General features: G+C 45.3%; 1 protein-coding gene across 1 annotated transcript; it reads right to left on the bottom strand.

Moving 5' to 3' along the window:
- Positions 1 to 6051: 6051 nt before the first annotated feature.
- gal3st3 (galactose-3-O-sulfotransferase 3) lies at positions 6052 to 11041 on the bottom strand (the record flags this gene model as incomplete). The annotated part of the gene is made up of 3 exons (XM_084042323.1): positions 10942 to 11041; positions 8320 to 8611; positions 6052 to 7119 (listed from the first exon to the last, which is right to left on the bottom strand). The coding sequence occupies exons 1-3, from the start codon at positions 11022 to 11024 to the stop codon at positions 6052 to 6054; spliced, it is 1443 nt and encodes a 480-aa protein (XP_083898449.1). The 5' UTR covers positions 11025 to 11041.
- Between the last annotated feature and the right edge of the window lie 3140 nt (positions 11042 to 14181).

Here is a 14181-nt window from a genome sequence, read left to right as displayed (position 1 = left end):
CTGAGACCAGCTGGGTCAAAACACCCTCGCTCAAATAGTACCGTTAACACCAAAATGTGTGGTATACTTTGGTGCCAGATTGGATGGGGTTTCGCCCAATATCATACTACAATTCAAGTGGTCCATCTTTGTGATCTGAGTGGTTCTGACGCGGTAGAGACCTCATCCATCTGGCGCTCTAGGCCAGTGGTTCTCAAAAGTTTTCGTGCCAAGGACCCCCAAATTGATATGTATGTGACCGTGGACCCCCACCTGAAAATATGTTGTGCCAGGGACACCCAGAAGCAAAGATTTGTGTTAAAAATAGCTGGGGACCCACTGGTACCCCCCCCCCCCCCAAGGACCCTTGGGGGTCCCCAGACCCCACTTTGAGAACCAATGCTCTAGGCAGAATAAACCCAAGCAGTCACACAAACATTAGGCCTATAGTTTGACCTAGTTCTGTCAGAATACACACACACATACCCTTCCACACACAGCCCGTTATTTCAGGGTCTGGGGGTCAGTCCACTTTCAAGTCAGAGAAACATTTGAGTAAATCTTACTCGAAATGTAAACACTGTGAAAAGACGTTTAGCACATTGAGACATCCTGGGTTAAAGATGGGAATTTGCGTGGTACCCAGACACGTTTAACACTCTTCTTTATAGGTCTCTCATACACAGTAATGTCTTAGAAATAAAACACAAAAATGCCCAATCCCCCCCCTCCCACACACATTAAAATGGGTGTTCCATTTTTAACAAATGAAAGGCAGTTTGTCTTTGCATGATTAACTGAATTGAAAGTGAAAGGACCCCATATCCTTGTCCTTTTTCTTTACAGTGTTGTACAGTCACACATATGAAAAATACACCCAAAAAAATACTTATTCATTGATAGAAAATAAGTCCTTTTTTGGTTGACCTACTCCTGTAAACAATAAAACCAGAGAGGCCGTGGTATATGCCTATTGTGATTATATCACAGCTTAGCCTCGCATAGCCATATCTCCGAATGCTATATAGAGTCTGGAACCACTGTACACCTCCCGAAATCAGGAAGCTGGCATTTCCGGTCACGAAAATATATTTAAAAATATCTTTACATTAAATGTTTCTATGTCCATTTTTGCCAAGCAGCACGCTATATATGCTTAGATGATTTTGATTTATATTAGGATAAATTTGCACGACTGTAAAGACAAAACCTCCATGCTTCCATGTTCCAGACTGTATGCATTTGTACTGCATTTGAAAATTGTCGGAGGCAGTCTGGCCACGCGAGACTAATCACAGATAGACGTGTTGTAGCCGTAGTATAACATGATGCATCACGACCTCGAGCGTACCGTTGCTTTCGTAGCACGCTTGCCAGTCATTAGCAGCAATATTCACCCACAATTTGAACCGAAACCTTGCGTAGTAGCAGTGGGTTATCATGATGATTACACAACAGAAGACTTCACCATGTTCCAATGTGGAGTTCCAATTATACTGTGTTTAAACAGAAATGTAAAAGAAGAAAAAAGAAAAGAAAATAATCCATTTTACGATAGCCAGTGTTTTCACTAATAGATGTAGAACATACCTCAAACACAGGTAAGATTTAAAATGTGTCACATATCTACAGAAATAATGTATCTATTTTCATGTTTTTTTTTTTAACCACTTGACCCTATTCTGGACGGGGGGAACATTCGCCGAAAATAGCCGATCTACAAGCTCCCAACGCGGCACGTTGTGAGCTTGTAGATCGGCTATTTTCGGCAAAGAGATTCGGTGTAGAGGGGGGAAAAAAGAGCACACACAAGTACATCTTAGTGCCAACTTAGGTCCGTTTTAGCAGTATTAAGTGGTTAAAATGATATAATTTACTTATACTTCAGTTCCATACAGTTCATATACAGTACCTCAATCCAGGTCAGTTTCCCATTTATCCCAGTAAGACCAACAGAGTCCTCTGGGTTTGCTTTGTAATTAGTGTAGCCTACAACAATACTGCCACCACAAAAGCTTGTGTGTGTGTGTGTGTGTGTGTGTGTGTGTGTGTGTGTGTGTGTGTGTGTGTGTGTGTGTGTGTGTGTGTGTGTGTGTGTGTGTGTGTGTGTGTGTGTGTGTGTGTGTGTGTGTGTGTGTGTCTTTGTGGTGGCTGAGCACTTGCACTGAGTCAAATGAACGGGTGCAGGAGAGGGAATTTCAAAGCGAGTACACTCTGTGTCAATGTGCATTTTTTTTCTTTCCAGAAGTGGCTTTTGCGCTTTGCATTATGCAATAAAAAAACATAATAATTCTAAAATAAATATTTTACACACTTTGCGACGTGCCTTGTTCAGTTTATATCGTCTTAGGCAGCGTGCAGTCAATGTGTTGCACTAAATGAATGGCAAAACACAGTCTTTGACCAGTGTTTCACGATAAGACAAAATAACATTAGAAATACAGCAATGGAACTTGTGAAATCCCAATAATAAATAATACAAACTTTAAACAACACTCACTCACAACACACTCGCACACACACGCACACACACACACAGGCACACGCACACGCACACGCACACATGCACAGTATTCAGCCATATACAGTTCACTTTTTAGGGAAAAAGGACAAAAGAACATAACTGACACATTAAAGATGAGCAGACGGTGATAAAACAGACCATTTGACATCCCAGGCTAACCCGCCATGTGACAGAGTGGTCAGCCAAAGAAAGAGCCCCGCCCACTCCCACCCTACCCTCACCCACGGGAAATAACTTCAAGCTAGGGCTGGGCGAAATATGAATCAATATCATCATTATTTCAAATTTTGGCCTTGATTACAATTAAAATAATACTTCACCCCAAAAATATGGTGAATGAGATTTCTTTGTTTCGGTCCCATTCTTGAGCCAATAATCCAATAGCCTACTATAATTCTAGTAACCTCTGTCTGTCTGTCTGTCTGTCTGTAGTGGTGAGTGTTTGTAGTGGTAGGTGAAGCTACCCGGTTCTCCTCAGTGGCTGGACCAATTGCTCTGATTTTGCACACAGCCATTGACCATTACCATCTGAACTTAACTGTGAAGCCCGTTTTTCAATTTCATCAAATCTCAGCTTCTTATTAGCGTTTTTGTGTAAAACACTGTCGCCATGGTTACGGGGCTGCCCAGCTATGGGACGAACTGCCTCCCGGGTTGCCAGATCATGTGCGTATATCCCCCCACGGATGCGTCGACCGGGTATGGTCTAGTTTGACTAATTGAAGTTAACAGGGGACCAATCTTAACAAGAGAAAAAACACATTTAAAACATTGTTTTTAAACCGGAATCATCAGTTCAGTATGGGCTCATCAGTGATTACACTGTGAGAGTTGTTTTCCGAGAGTTAAATTATCGTTTGACAGCAAACTCTGCTGAGGAGTCCCTTGAGCAAGGCACTGAATTCCCAACAAACTATTAAAGCACTGGTTTTCAATGAGAGCGTACACATGGAAAACAGTATTGAACACAACAGAGTTAAATGAACAGTGATGACTTAACAGTGCAGACTGGGGTCCCGGAGACATAACATTGTATCAAACGGGAGTCCATGGCCTAATGCATATCGATGCTGTCGGGTAGAAACCTAAACCTCTCCATATTTAAAAGTGTTTTTCTCCTAAATTACTTCATCATACAAGAGTGTCGCACAAAAGTAGTGAAACTAGCAGATCTACAGGCTCACAACGTGTCGTGATGTGACGCGTTGTGATCTTCCAAACTGCCCCCTCCGGTCTTCTAGTGCTGACCTGCTCGAAGTGCCTACAATGACTTGAAGAAAAAAAACACGGTGAAGCAGCATTCTGCTTCTACGGGCCGACGGCTTGGAATAAACTCCCATTATACCTAAGACATGCAGCCTCTGTGGATAGCTTTAAAGTTTTTCTTCACTCTTGCCTTTAGCTGATTTTAGAATCTCTGTGTTTGCTTATTTATTATTATTATTATTATCATTATAGATCGGCTATTTCCACCATTTTGAAACGTTTTTAAAATAATTATAAAAATGGAACGGTTTTGGACATACAAGGATTCCATCCCGACAGCGACGGTATCAAACTAGGGGGGCCTTGAAATTTAAACGGTGGAGAATCACTGTCTTAGAGTAAAAAAAAGAATTAAAATGAAATTCTAGCTTTGCCCACCTCCTCCCCCCCCCCCCTCCCCCTCATTCTGGTTAAAGAACACCACATCTCCTGGCATCATGCTCCGCCGTCTCCTAATGAAACCGTGGCTCTGCTGTGTAACCAGAGACCACCAGCATCCAGAGAGGCGCCTTGAGACCATGATGAAATATTCAAACTGCTTTGCTGTGTGCTGCTGCTGCTGCTGTGTTCAGTGTCTTATTGGCGGCCGTTCCAGTGGCCTGGAGCCGGTCTGGTCCGGCATGGTGCAGTGGTTGTTGTTGTTGTTGTTTTGTGTCGTTTTGTGTGCGTGTGTGGGTGCGTGTGTGTGTGTGTGTGTGTGTGTAAGGATTATTTTACAGGGTTGGCTTGCTGGTGGAATAATCATTACATCCACGCCATAAGAGATGGGACTGAAGATCTTATTGCCATCACACACACGCACACACGCACACACACACACACACACACACACACACAGTGTCTGACTGCTCTATCATTGCCTCATGAGGGGGCGACAGTGTGTCGGCGGGGGGTGGGTTGGGGGGGGCATGAGGAAAGCGATGGGTCAGAGTTATTCTGCGTACCTACAGTATATCGCTGAACCGGAGGAATGGGAATGAAAGGAGCGAGAGAGAACGAGTGAGATATTTAAAGTCCCCCTTCTCGGTGTGTGTGTGTGTGTGCATTCACACTCGGCATGAGTCACAGCCATAACAGCGTCTTCAGGCTGACCCCCCTCCCTCCCACCGACCACCCACCCCCTTTCCCTTTCCTCTCTCTCTTTTCTGCTTATTTTGATCTATTTTTCGCTCCCTCTGTCCATCTGTCTCCCTTCCGCCTCCTCTCACTCTCTGTCTGTTCTCATCCTCCTGCCTGCCTCTCGGGGAGGCCGACAGTAAATCTGCATGCTATAATATCCTCTATGTTTGTCTTTCTTCTACCTGTCGGTTTCTCGCCGTGTGTCTGTCTGTCTCTCATCTGGGTTTGTTTTAAATACATCCTAAAATATACATAAGAGGAGAGGCAAAGAGATGAGAAGGACCTAAAGTGGCATATGCTGGAAGAGAGAGACACACAGAGTGAGAGAGAGAGAGAGAGAGAGAGAGAGAGAGAGAGAGAGAGAGAGAGAGAGAGAGAGAGAGAGAGAGAGAGAGAGAGAGAGAGAGAGAGAGAGAGAGAGAGAGAGAGAGAGAGAGAGAGAGAGAGAGAGAGAGAGAGAGAGAGAGAGAGAGAGAGAGAGAGAGAGAGAGAGAGAGAGAGAGAGAGAGAGAGAGAGAGAGAGAGAGAAACATGATACTTGTCCAGTGTGGCACACACAAAGCCCACTCTGTCTCTTACAATGGGTCTGATTTTGCCACTTCGCAATTGAGCCCCAGACACACACGCGCGCACACACACGCGTGCGCACACACACACATACACACATGCTCACCGACAAACACACACACACACACACACACACACACACACACACACACACACACACACACACACACACACACATGCTTCAAAGTCTCAAAGAACTCTCAAGCCCTAAAAGAGCTATTCCCGCTCCCTCCACTGTTTGGGCTCTACTGACATGGCTCTGTCCCAGCAGGTCCACCTTCTGTCATTGTCATTCCCTCGTTTTGTTCTGTCCTGAGCCCTGATACGGTTCCACAGGCAGAAGAGGGGGTGGATGTTCAAGTCCAGCTCCAGAGTCTGTCCTCATATTCACCTTCCCCTCGCCCCCCCCCCTCCCCTTCCCAAACTCCCAAATGCAGCTCAGGAGGGGACAGAGAGGAGACGGATATTCATTTACAACCCTTAAACCCCATGGCTGTACCTCTGTTCCCAGGCGGCAAGGAGTGCTAGGATGCTGCAGTCTGCTGGGCACTCTCTACCTACAGTACGTCTGCATTCATTATGTCTGGTGTCCAACCCTACGAGGCCTGGGTCTGCAGCGATGATCTAAGATGGGTCGTCCGGCCCCCCTGGGGTCCCCCCCTGGCGGGCTGCGGCGTGGCGGTGGACCCCGGCGCCGACCCCCCCTGGCCCGGGTGGTGCGCGGGGGGCGGCGGCGGCGGCAGCTGGCTGTGGTGGCTGACCCCGACCTGTAGGTGGCGAGGCAGGACGGAGCGCATGGGGGTCTGCTGGGGGGGCTGCGACTGCTGCGGCGGCCGCAGAGGGTAACTCCTCCTGTAGCGCAGCGACTGGGACCGGAGGAGGTTGCGCGTGTACTGCACCTCCGGCATGATCAGCTTGAGGCAGAGCTCCTGGGCCTGGCCGGACGGGCCCTGGCTGAGGTTGGCCGGCAGGTCGTAGCCCACGATGTCCACCTTGGCGCTGGGCTGCCAGGGCCGCAGGTCCTTGTTCTTGATCTGCGCCGCCGAGCGCAGCTGCGGCATGCGGCCGCCGAAGCAGCTCCGCATCAGCCTCTCCTGGGCCCGCCGCAGGAGGCGCACCTCCCGCGCCACGCAGGCCGGGCCGAGCGCCGCCAGCTTGCGCCACAGCGAGGCGTTGAAGTGGTCGTAGAGCCGCGCGTCCAGCGAGTTCCAGGCGCGGATCTTGGCGGGGAGGCCCGGCGTGAGGCTCCGCTTGGAGCCCGGCGTGCGCATGTTGAGCTTGACGTAGAGCACGTCGTCCAGGTCCCAGGACAGCAGGTGGCGCAGGAGCACCAGCGACTCGTCGAAGTACTCGGCGATCATCACCAGCGAGAAGGAGCGCTCCACCTCCGCCATGAAGGCGCGCGCGTACGCCTCGTCCGTCGCCGGCCGGTCCTTGTCGCCGCCGAGGTCGAAGGTCAGCGTGTTGCGGGCGTACATGGAGTCCTTCTCGTCCGGGCGGTAGTAGCGCCACGGCTCCTCCAGGAAGGCCTCCAGCGAGCCGTTAGGCACCCGCTTGAAGCTCTGGCAGTACTGGTTGTAGTAGCTGAACAGGGACTCGAACATGGAGCCGGGCTCGCGCAGGATGGTGACGTAGACGGTGTCGTTGGGCATGAGCCGCCGCACCTGTCAATGGAATGTACGAAGTTAACATTTTGAGAGAGAGAGAGAGAGAGAGAGAGAGAGAGAGAGGGAGAGGGAGAGGGAGAGGGAGAGAGAGGGAGAGAGAGAGAGCCATTTCCAATGGCTGAAATGTAAATAGGGTTGAAGTGGTTAATGTATGTTTTGTAATAATAATCAAAATCTGCAAAGTAACTAAAGTTTTCAAATAATTGTAGCGGAGTAAAAGTACAATATTTTCCTCCGAGATGTAGTGGAGTAGAAGTACTGAAAATTGGAAATACTCAAGTAAAGTAAAAAATACCTCAAAATTGTACTTAAGTACAGTACTTGAGGAAATGTACTCAGTTACTTTACACCACTGTTTCTGTCCTACTGAATTGCAAGTCTTGAACTCCTATTTTGGTACCAAAATATAATCACTCATTCTTCTGAACTGTGAACTGTTGTCTTTGCCTTACATTCTCATTTTGACTGAGTCCCCATTCAGATTTGCATCCACGCAGTGTTGATTTTGACAGCAAATTTGTATTTAGTTTTAGTCATAGTGTTTTGAATAAAATTACATTTAGTTTTTGTCATATTTTAGTCATCTGAAATGTTTTAGTTTTTGTCTAGTTTTAGTCGACTAACGAAGCTGTGAGCTAACTAAGCTCACAACGCATTGTGCTTTCAGAGAGCAATGCCCGAGCGTAACCAAACATACAGTTCAATGACTTGTCTTTTAGTTCTACTGGATCTCTTCTCCATTCGTTGTTATTTTTTTTATTTTTTTTTTAAACGTTTTGTTTATTCGTTTTTGTTATTTTACATACTCATAGGTAGTACAGACAATTACTGAAGCAAATAAGCAAATAAACAGAGTATCTCCAAACAGTGAGAGTAAGATATAAACAACATCCAAACAAAACAAAACAAAAAACAGACAACACTCACAAAGAAAATAATAACAGACACCAAAACAAATACACAACGTAAAATCTCCAAAAACATGTATGTATATGGAAAACAGTCCATGATCTATAAACGCTACATCGAGTTAGGCACAGGTCATTGAAAGCAATTGTACACGTCAGTGAGGTGATAAGCAGGCACATTCGTTGTTATTTGTTGACGAAATTCTCAATATATTTAGTCTCAGTTTTGGTCATCATAGTTTCGTTTTTATCTAGTTTTTCGACGAAAGCAACACTGTGATCCACGCACCTCGGCGCGGTTGAAGCGCATGTGGCTGGTGATGATGTTGGGCGGCAGCGTGTGCGGGTGGACGAAGTGCGCGGCGAAGGTGCGCGGGTAGCAGAACTGGTGGACGCACGCCTGCACGGGCAGCGCCACCGTCAGGTTGTTGCGCTCGCCGAAGCGGAACAGCAGGTTCTGCATGGTGGTGCTGGCCGTCTTGTGGGTCTTCAGGAAGGCCACGTTGGTGTGCTTGGGCTTCAGGCCGGGCGCCGGGTGGGAGCGCAGGGCGGGGCAGCCCAGGTGGAACGCCTCCATGGTCCTGGAGGGAGAGAACATTTTAATATTTTTATTAATTCACTTAATTAACCCTTTAAGACCGGGAACGCATCTGTGTCATTTTAGACAACATTTTTAACTAAAATTGCTTCTGGAGGTCCCTGGAACAAAATATTTTACAAATGTTCGCTTAAAAATATATATATATTAAAAGATTTGCTAAAATGTTCAAGATTTTTCAAGAAATCTTAAAATGACACAGATGTGTCCCCGGTCTTAATAAGTTAATTAAATTAATTGTTGATGTCGGGCAGAAATCTCCTATCTCCATGTTTTAACTTGTTTCTTTTTCTCGTAAATTAACGCCCTACTTGGTCATACTACAGCGTCACACAAAAGCATCTAAAGTAGCAGATCTACAAGTCGATCTGTTACGCTCAAAGATCTGTTACGATCTGTTTTTGAATTTGAATCCTGAAAATTCACTTATCGTTGCTGTTGGCCAGAAACCTCCTATCTCCATAAACGTGTTTTTTTCCGTAAATTAACGCCCTACTTGATCAAACTACAGCGTCACACGAAAGCGAAGGGTTTCGAGCTTGTCGATATGCTATTTTGCCGTTTTTGAATTTGAATGAAAAGTAACAGTTTTAGACATATGCGGTTTCCACCCGACAAGAGACGATATAATACATCTGAATCTTTTATAATTGAGGCATCCGCTAAGCAAGCAGAGAGAGAGAAAGAGATTGCTGCATGAACTAGATGCTGAAAACATATTTTACAGAGAAAGGTGATATTACATTTTTTTTTAAACAGAAACTGAGCAAGAGAAATTTTTCGACAATTACGCAGAGAGTGCCGAAGATTTGCAGAAGGCAGCGGCAGACAAAAGGAACAGCGATGAAGGAAGGCATTAGCAAAAGCAGGAAGGTTAAAAGAACACCGGAGCATGGAGGCTGTCAGATTTCTATAGCTCCTTCACTTTTATAATTGGTCCCTGGACCTTCACAGAGAACTCTCACATCTCCATATCTGGCAGCTATTATAACAAGAAGCCTCTGCTGTGTGAAGTTCATTTCACTACAAACAACAAGATACAAGAGACTCTTCTCCCACCCATGGCAATTAGCGCTATGCGGACAAATAAGATGACGAGGGGCATGTGAAGTGGGTGTGAGTGTGTGTGTGTTTGTTTGTAAGTGTGAGACGTGTGTGTGTGTGTGTGTGTGTGTGTGTGTGTGTGTGTGTGTGTGTGCGTGTGCGTGCGTGTGTGTGTGTGTGTGTGAGAGACAAGTTGTTGTCTTTCCATAGGCCTGTGCGGACCAAGCTCTATTGACTTTCCTTCATTCATTTATTGTACAATCAATGAATGAATGATTTGATGAAAATGAATTATTATTATTTCCTTTTTTTGTTGCTGTCGGGCAGAAACCTCTTATCTACGTATTCTAACTTTCTGTGTATTTTTTTTTTGTAAAGTAATATCCTACTTGATCACGCTACAGCGTCACACGAAAGCATCGAAAGTAGCAGATCGACAAGCTCGAAACGCGGCGCGAAGCGACGCGTTTCGAGCTTGTCGATCTGCTACTTTTGATGCTTTTGAATTTGAATCCTGAAAAGTAACAGTTTTGGACATACGAGGTTTCCACCCGACAGGGACGTTTCACTAAATAGGGCAGCCAGGTTGAAAGTGGTTAACTCTGTGAGAGTTAAAGGTAGGGTAAGTGATTTGCATTTATTCAAATAATTGCAAAAATGGGTCTATGTTCTGATAGTGCTCGTTACTATAGAGTGTCCTGTCCATATAAGGAGTCTCCATGTCTCTCCAGCTCTTTATAAAACAGAAAATGCATTTTCGTTTCAGTTTCAGTTTCATTTCCAATTTTATCCAATTAGGATAGAGAACACAATCAGGATATAGATTTAACAAGTGAAATTGGAAGTGATGACACTAAGAAATGATCAGGCAAAATTGGAACTGGAACACTATAAAAATGAAGCTTAAAAATGGGTACTTTCTCCTGATTGGCTGAGATTTTGACACCTACCGGAAAATGTATTTTCTGTTTATTAAAGAGCTGGAGAGACATGGAGACTCCTGTTACTGAACAAACACTCTATAGCAATGATTACTATCAGAATATAGTATTTTAACCTTTAAAACCTTTAAACAAAACACTTTTTGTTTTAACCCAAAAATATCACTTACCCTACCTTTAAATAAACGCAGAGGATTTTGCAGTGTGTGTGTGTGTGTGTGTGTGTGTGTGTGTGTGTGTGTGTGTGTGTGTGTGTGTGTGTGCCTGCATGCGTGAAGGACGGGTCAGTCACTGCGGGAGCAGAGCGAGCGGTTGGTCGGTCACTCACCAGCTCAGGTGACCGCCGTGGTGCAGCAGGAGGCTGACCGTACTGACGGCCACGAACACCAGGAAGATCTTCTTCTGCGACATCCTCCCTCCTGTTCTGTCTCACTGCGACTGTATAGGGAGGAAGAGGAGAGAGGAGTCAGAGAGAGCTTCACACACCATGAGAGAGAGAGAGAGGGAGGGAGGGAGAGGGAGGGGGAGAGAGAGAGGGAGGGAGATAGTGGGAGAGAGAGGGAAAGAGAGAGAAAGGGAGACAGTGGGAGAGAGAGAGAGGGAGACAGTGGGAGAGAGAGAGAGAGGGAGACAATGGGAGAGAGGGAGACAGTAGGAGTGAGAGAGACGGAGAGAGAGATGGAGACAGTGGGAGAGAGAGAGAAAGAGGGAGAGAGGGAGAGAGGGTGAGTGAGGGAAAGTGAAACTCACACAGGGATGGGAAAAATGTAATGAAAATGAAATGAAAGCTATAGAGCAGTGGTTCTTTTTTGTGCCAAAAGTAATTTATATGTATTTGGCCGTGGACCCCCATCTGATTTTTTTTGTGCCAGGGACCCCCAGAAGAGAAGATTTATGTAAAAAAAAAAAAAAAAAATCCAAATATTTTCGATATTTTTTCAAAAATGATCGAAAATAGCAGATCTACAAGCTCTGCTATTTTTGAATAGCCAACGTATAAATGTATAAAGTGGTTAAAATTATTGTGATGCTATGTTAACTATGAACTACTTTTGCTGGGTGAGTAAGACTTTGAGTATAGAGAAATGATAGACAGAGATCACAAGGGAAGGAAGGAGCGTGGGAGGGAGGGAGGGAGGGAGAGAGAGAAAAAAGAGGGCAGGTGGAGGTGTAATAATAAGCAAGAGAAATGGAGAAAATGAGGGGGTCGGGACCAGCTGGATGCAGAATAGGCCGTGAAAACAGGAGAGAGAGGGGAATTAGGGAAACAAGAGGAGAAAGGGTGGTTCAGAGAGGAGGAGGAAAGATGAAAGGAGGCGGGTGGAGGTGATAGAGAGAGAGAGAGGGAAGGAGGGAGAGAGAGAGAGAGAGGGAGGGAGGGAGAGACAAAAAGGTGAACATGAAAGCGAGGAAGACAAAGATTTTATTCAACAAAGTAATTGCTGCGTCCGAACAGAGGTGGGAGCGTGGACCAGGTTTTTAAGGCCTTTTTTGTCGCGCGCTAATAACACAGCGAGAGAGTGAAGGCCTCATTACCTTCCAGGTTCAACAGGGTTTCGTTCGCCTCGCTCTCGCTTCCCCTTTTGTGTTTTCCCCCTACAGCTTGAACAAACCCTCCCTGTACCGTACGGACGGCCCTATATATGCTTCCATTAGCCTCCGTTCGCTAATGAGCCAACGGGCCTACCGACCAGTGTTGCCAGATTTTGCGAGAGAAATAAAGCAACCATGGTTCATGACAACAAGCCCAAAAGCTGCTATTTTCAAAAAACATACTGGGAAAAAAGTGGAAAATGTTGAATGTTTTTGAAACATTTTAACAGGGTACCTGGCAAAAAAAAAAAATTCAGATAGGGATACGCAAACAATTACATATTAATTTGGGGGGGGGGGGTTTCCTTGACATGAAAATATTTTAGAAACACTGGTTTAAACAGCATTAGGAAACGAGCCCAAAAGAAGTAACTACCAACAACTACCAATATTTTACAAGCGACTTTACAGAAAAACGAGCCAAAGCCGCTTATAACAAGCGGACATGGCAACTCTGGCCCACCGACCCTGTGCACGCGCTACAGACCAACTCCCGCTCCCAGCTCGCTGACAGGAGGAACTCTCCCTGTCACCCGACCCGCGCCAAGTGAAACGCTGGATTCCAAGCAAAACGCTGGATTCCAAGCCTCTCTCTCTCTCTCTCTCTCTCTCTGTGGCCTCTCACTTGCATGGCAATGGGTCGACAACACATTTCTCTTCAGTGACATACACATACACCCCCCCCCCCCTAGCCCCCACCCCCCAGTCACATGCCAGTTTGCCAGCTCCTATTACTGTCAAGTAATGGTTGTTTATGAGGGGCTCTTATCTAAGGTGTGTTACAGTACCGGGTCCAGATCGGGACGTGTTTGTGTGTGTGTGTGTGTGTGTGTGTGTGTGTGTGTGTGTGTGTCCAATCGTTAAGTATGGGGTGGAAACCCAGTGACATGTGCCAGGCTTGTTAACCACTTTTAACCCTATACCCTGTATATACATTGGCTGTTTGAAATGAGGCGATCTACGATCGTGCTGTGAGCCTGTAGATCGGTTATGCTCAAAACATGTCGAAATCTCTTTTTTGGAAACAAGACAAATCTTGTATGGGGGTCCCTGCAGTGGTGGTAAAAGTACTCACATTTCTTACTTAAGTAAAAGTATCAATGCCACAGTGTAGAAATACTCTGTTACGAGTACAAGTGTTGGACCCAAGAGCAAAACCACTCAGGCAGGCAGGAAGATCAAGGTCAATAATGATTTATTATCAAACTCACTGTGCAAGCTGGCAATATACCAAGACATATAAGGGCAGATTGGCTATTTTCAAATAGCCTAAGTATATATAGGGCCGAAGTGATTCATTTATGTTTTGTAATAATAATACAAAGTAACTAAAGTTTTCTAATAATTGTACTGCAGTAAAAGTACAATATTTGCCTCTGAGATGTAGAGGAGTAGAAGTACAAGTACTGAACATTGGAAATACTCCTGTAAAGTAAAAAATACCTCAAAACTGTGCTTAAGTACAGTACTGGAGTACATGTACTTAGTTACTTTACACCACTGGGTCCCTGGCGCAAAATATTTTCAGATGGGGGGCCAAATTACATGATTCATTTGCGGGTCCTTGACATGAAAATGTGTGAGAAACACTGGTGAGCCAGGAAATGTCAGGGTCATGCCCTTTTAACCCATTAAGGGTCATGTGCCCGCTGAGCTCTATGAGCCCTGAGGGCTGTATAGCCAAACTAACTGTTTCTTTGACTGGAGAGCTCCATGGTTTATGAGCCATGCAAGCCTTTGCCCGTTGAACTTACTTTAAGTTTATTTGCAGTGGTAAATCAATCAATCATAGAAAATGTAATGATTATAAAAAACTAAACGTTCTAAATCTTTGCTCTCTCAACCCGTTGCCATTTATCGATTTTAGTCTAGCACTTATCCTTTTATTGTTTTTTTGTTTTTTTATCTCAATAAAGTTGCTTCCTCCGTTTTCTTTTATGTAAAGCGACTTTGGGTACTTAGAAAAGCGCTATAT

This window comes from Gymnoscopelus microlampas, assembly GCF_963454915.1.
Source record: "Gymnoscopelus microlampas genome assembly, chromosome: 19".
NCBI lineage: Eukaryota > Metazoa > Chordata > Actinopteri > Myctophiformes > Myctophidae > Gymnoscopelus > Gymnoscopelus microlampas.
This window is presented reverse-complemented; position numbering and strand designations above follow the sequence as displayed.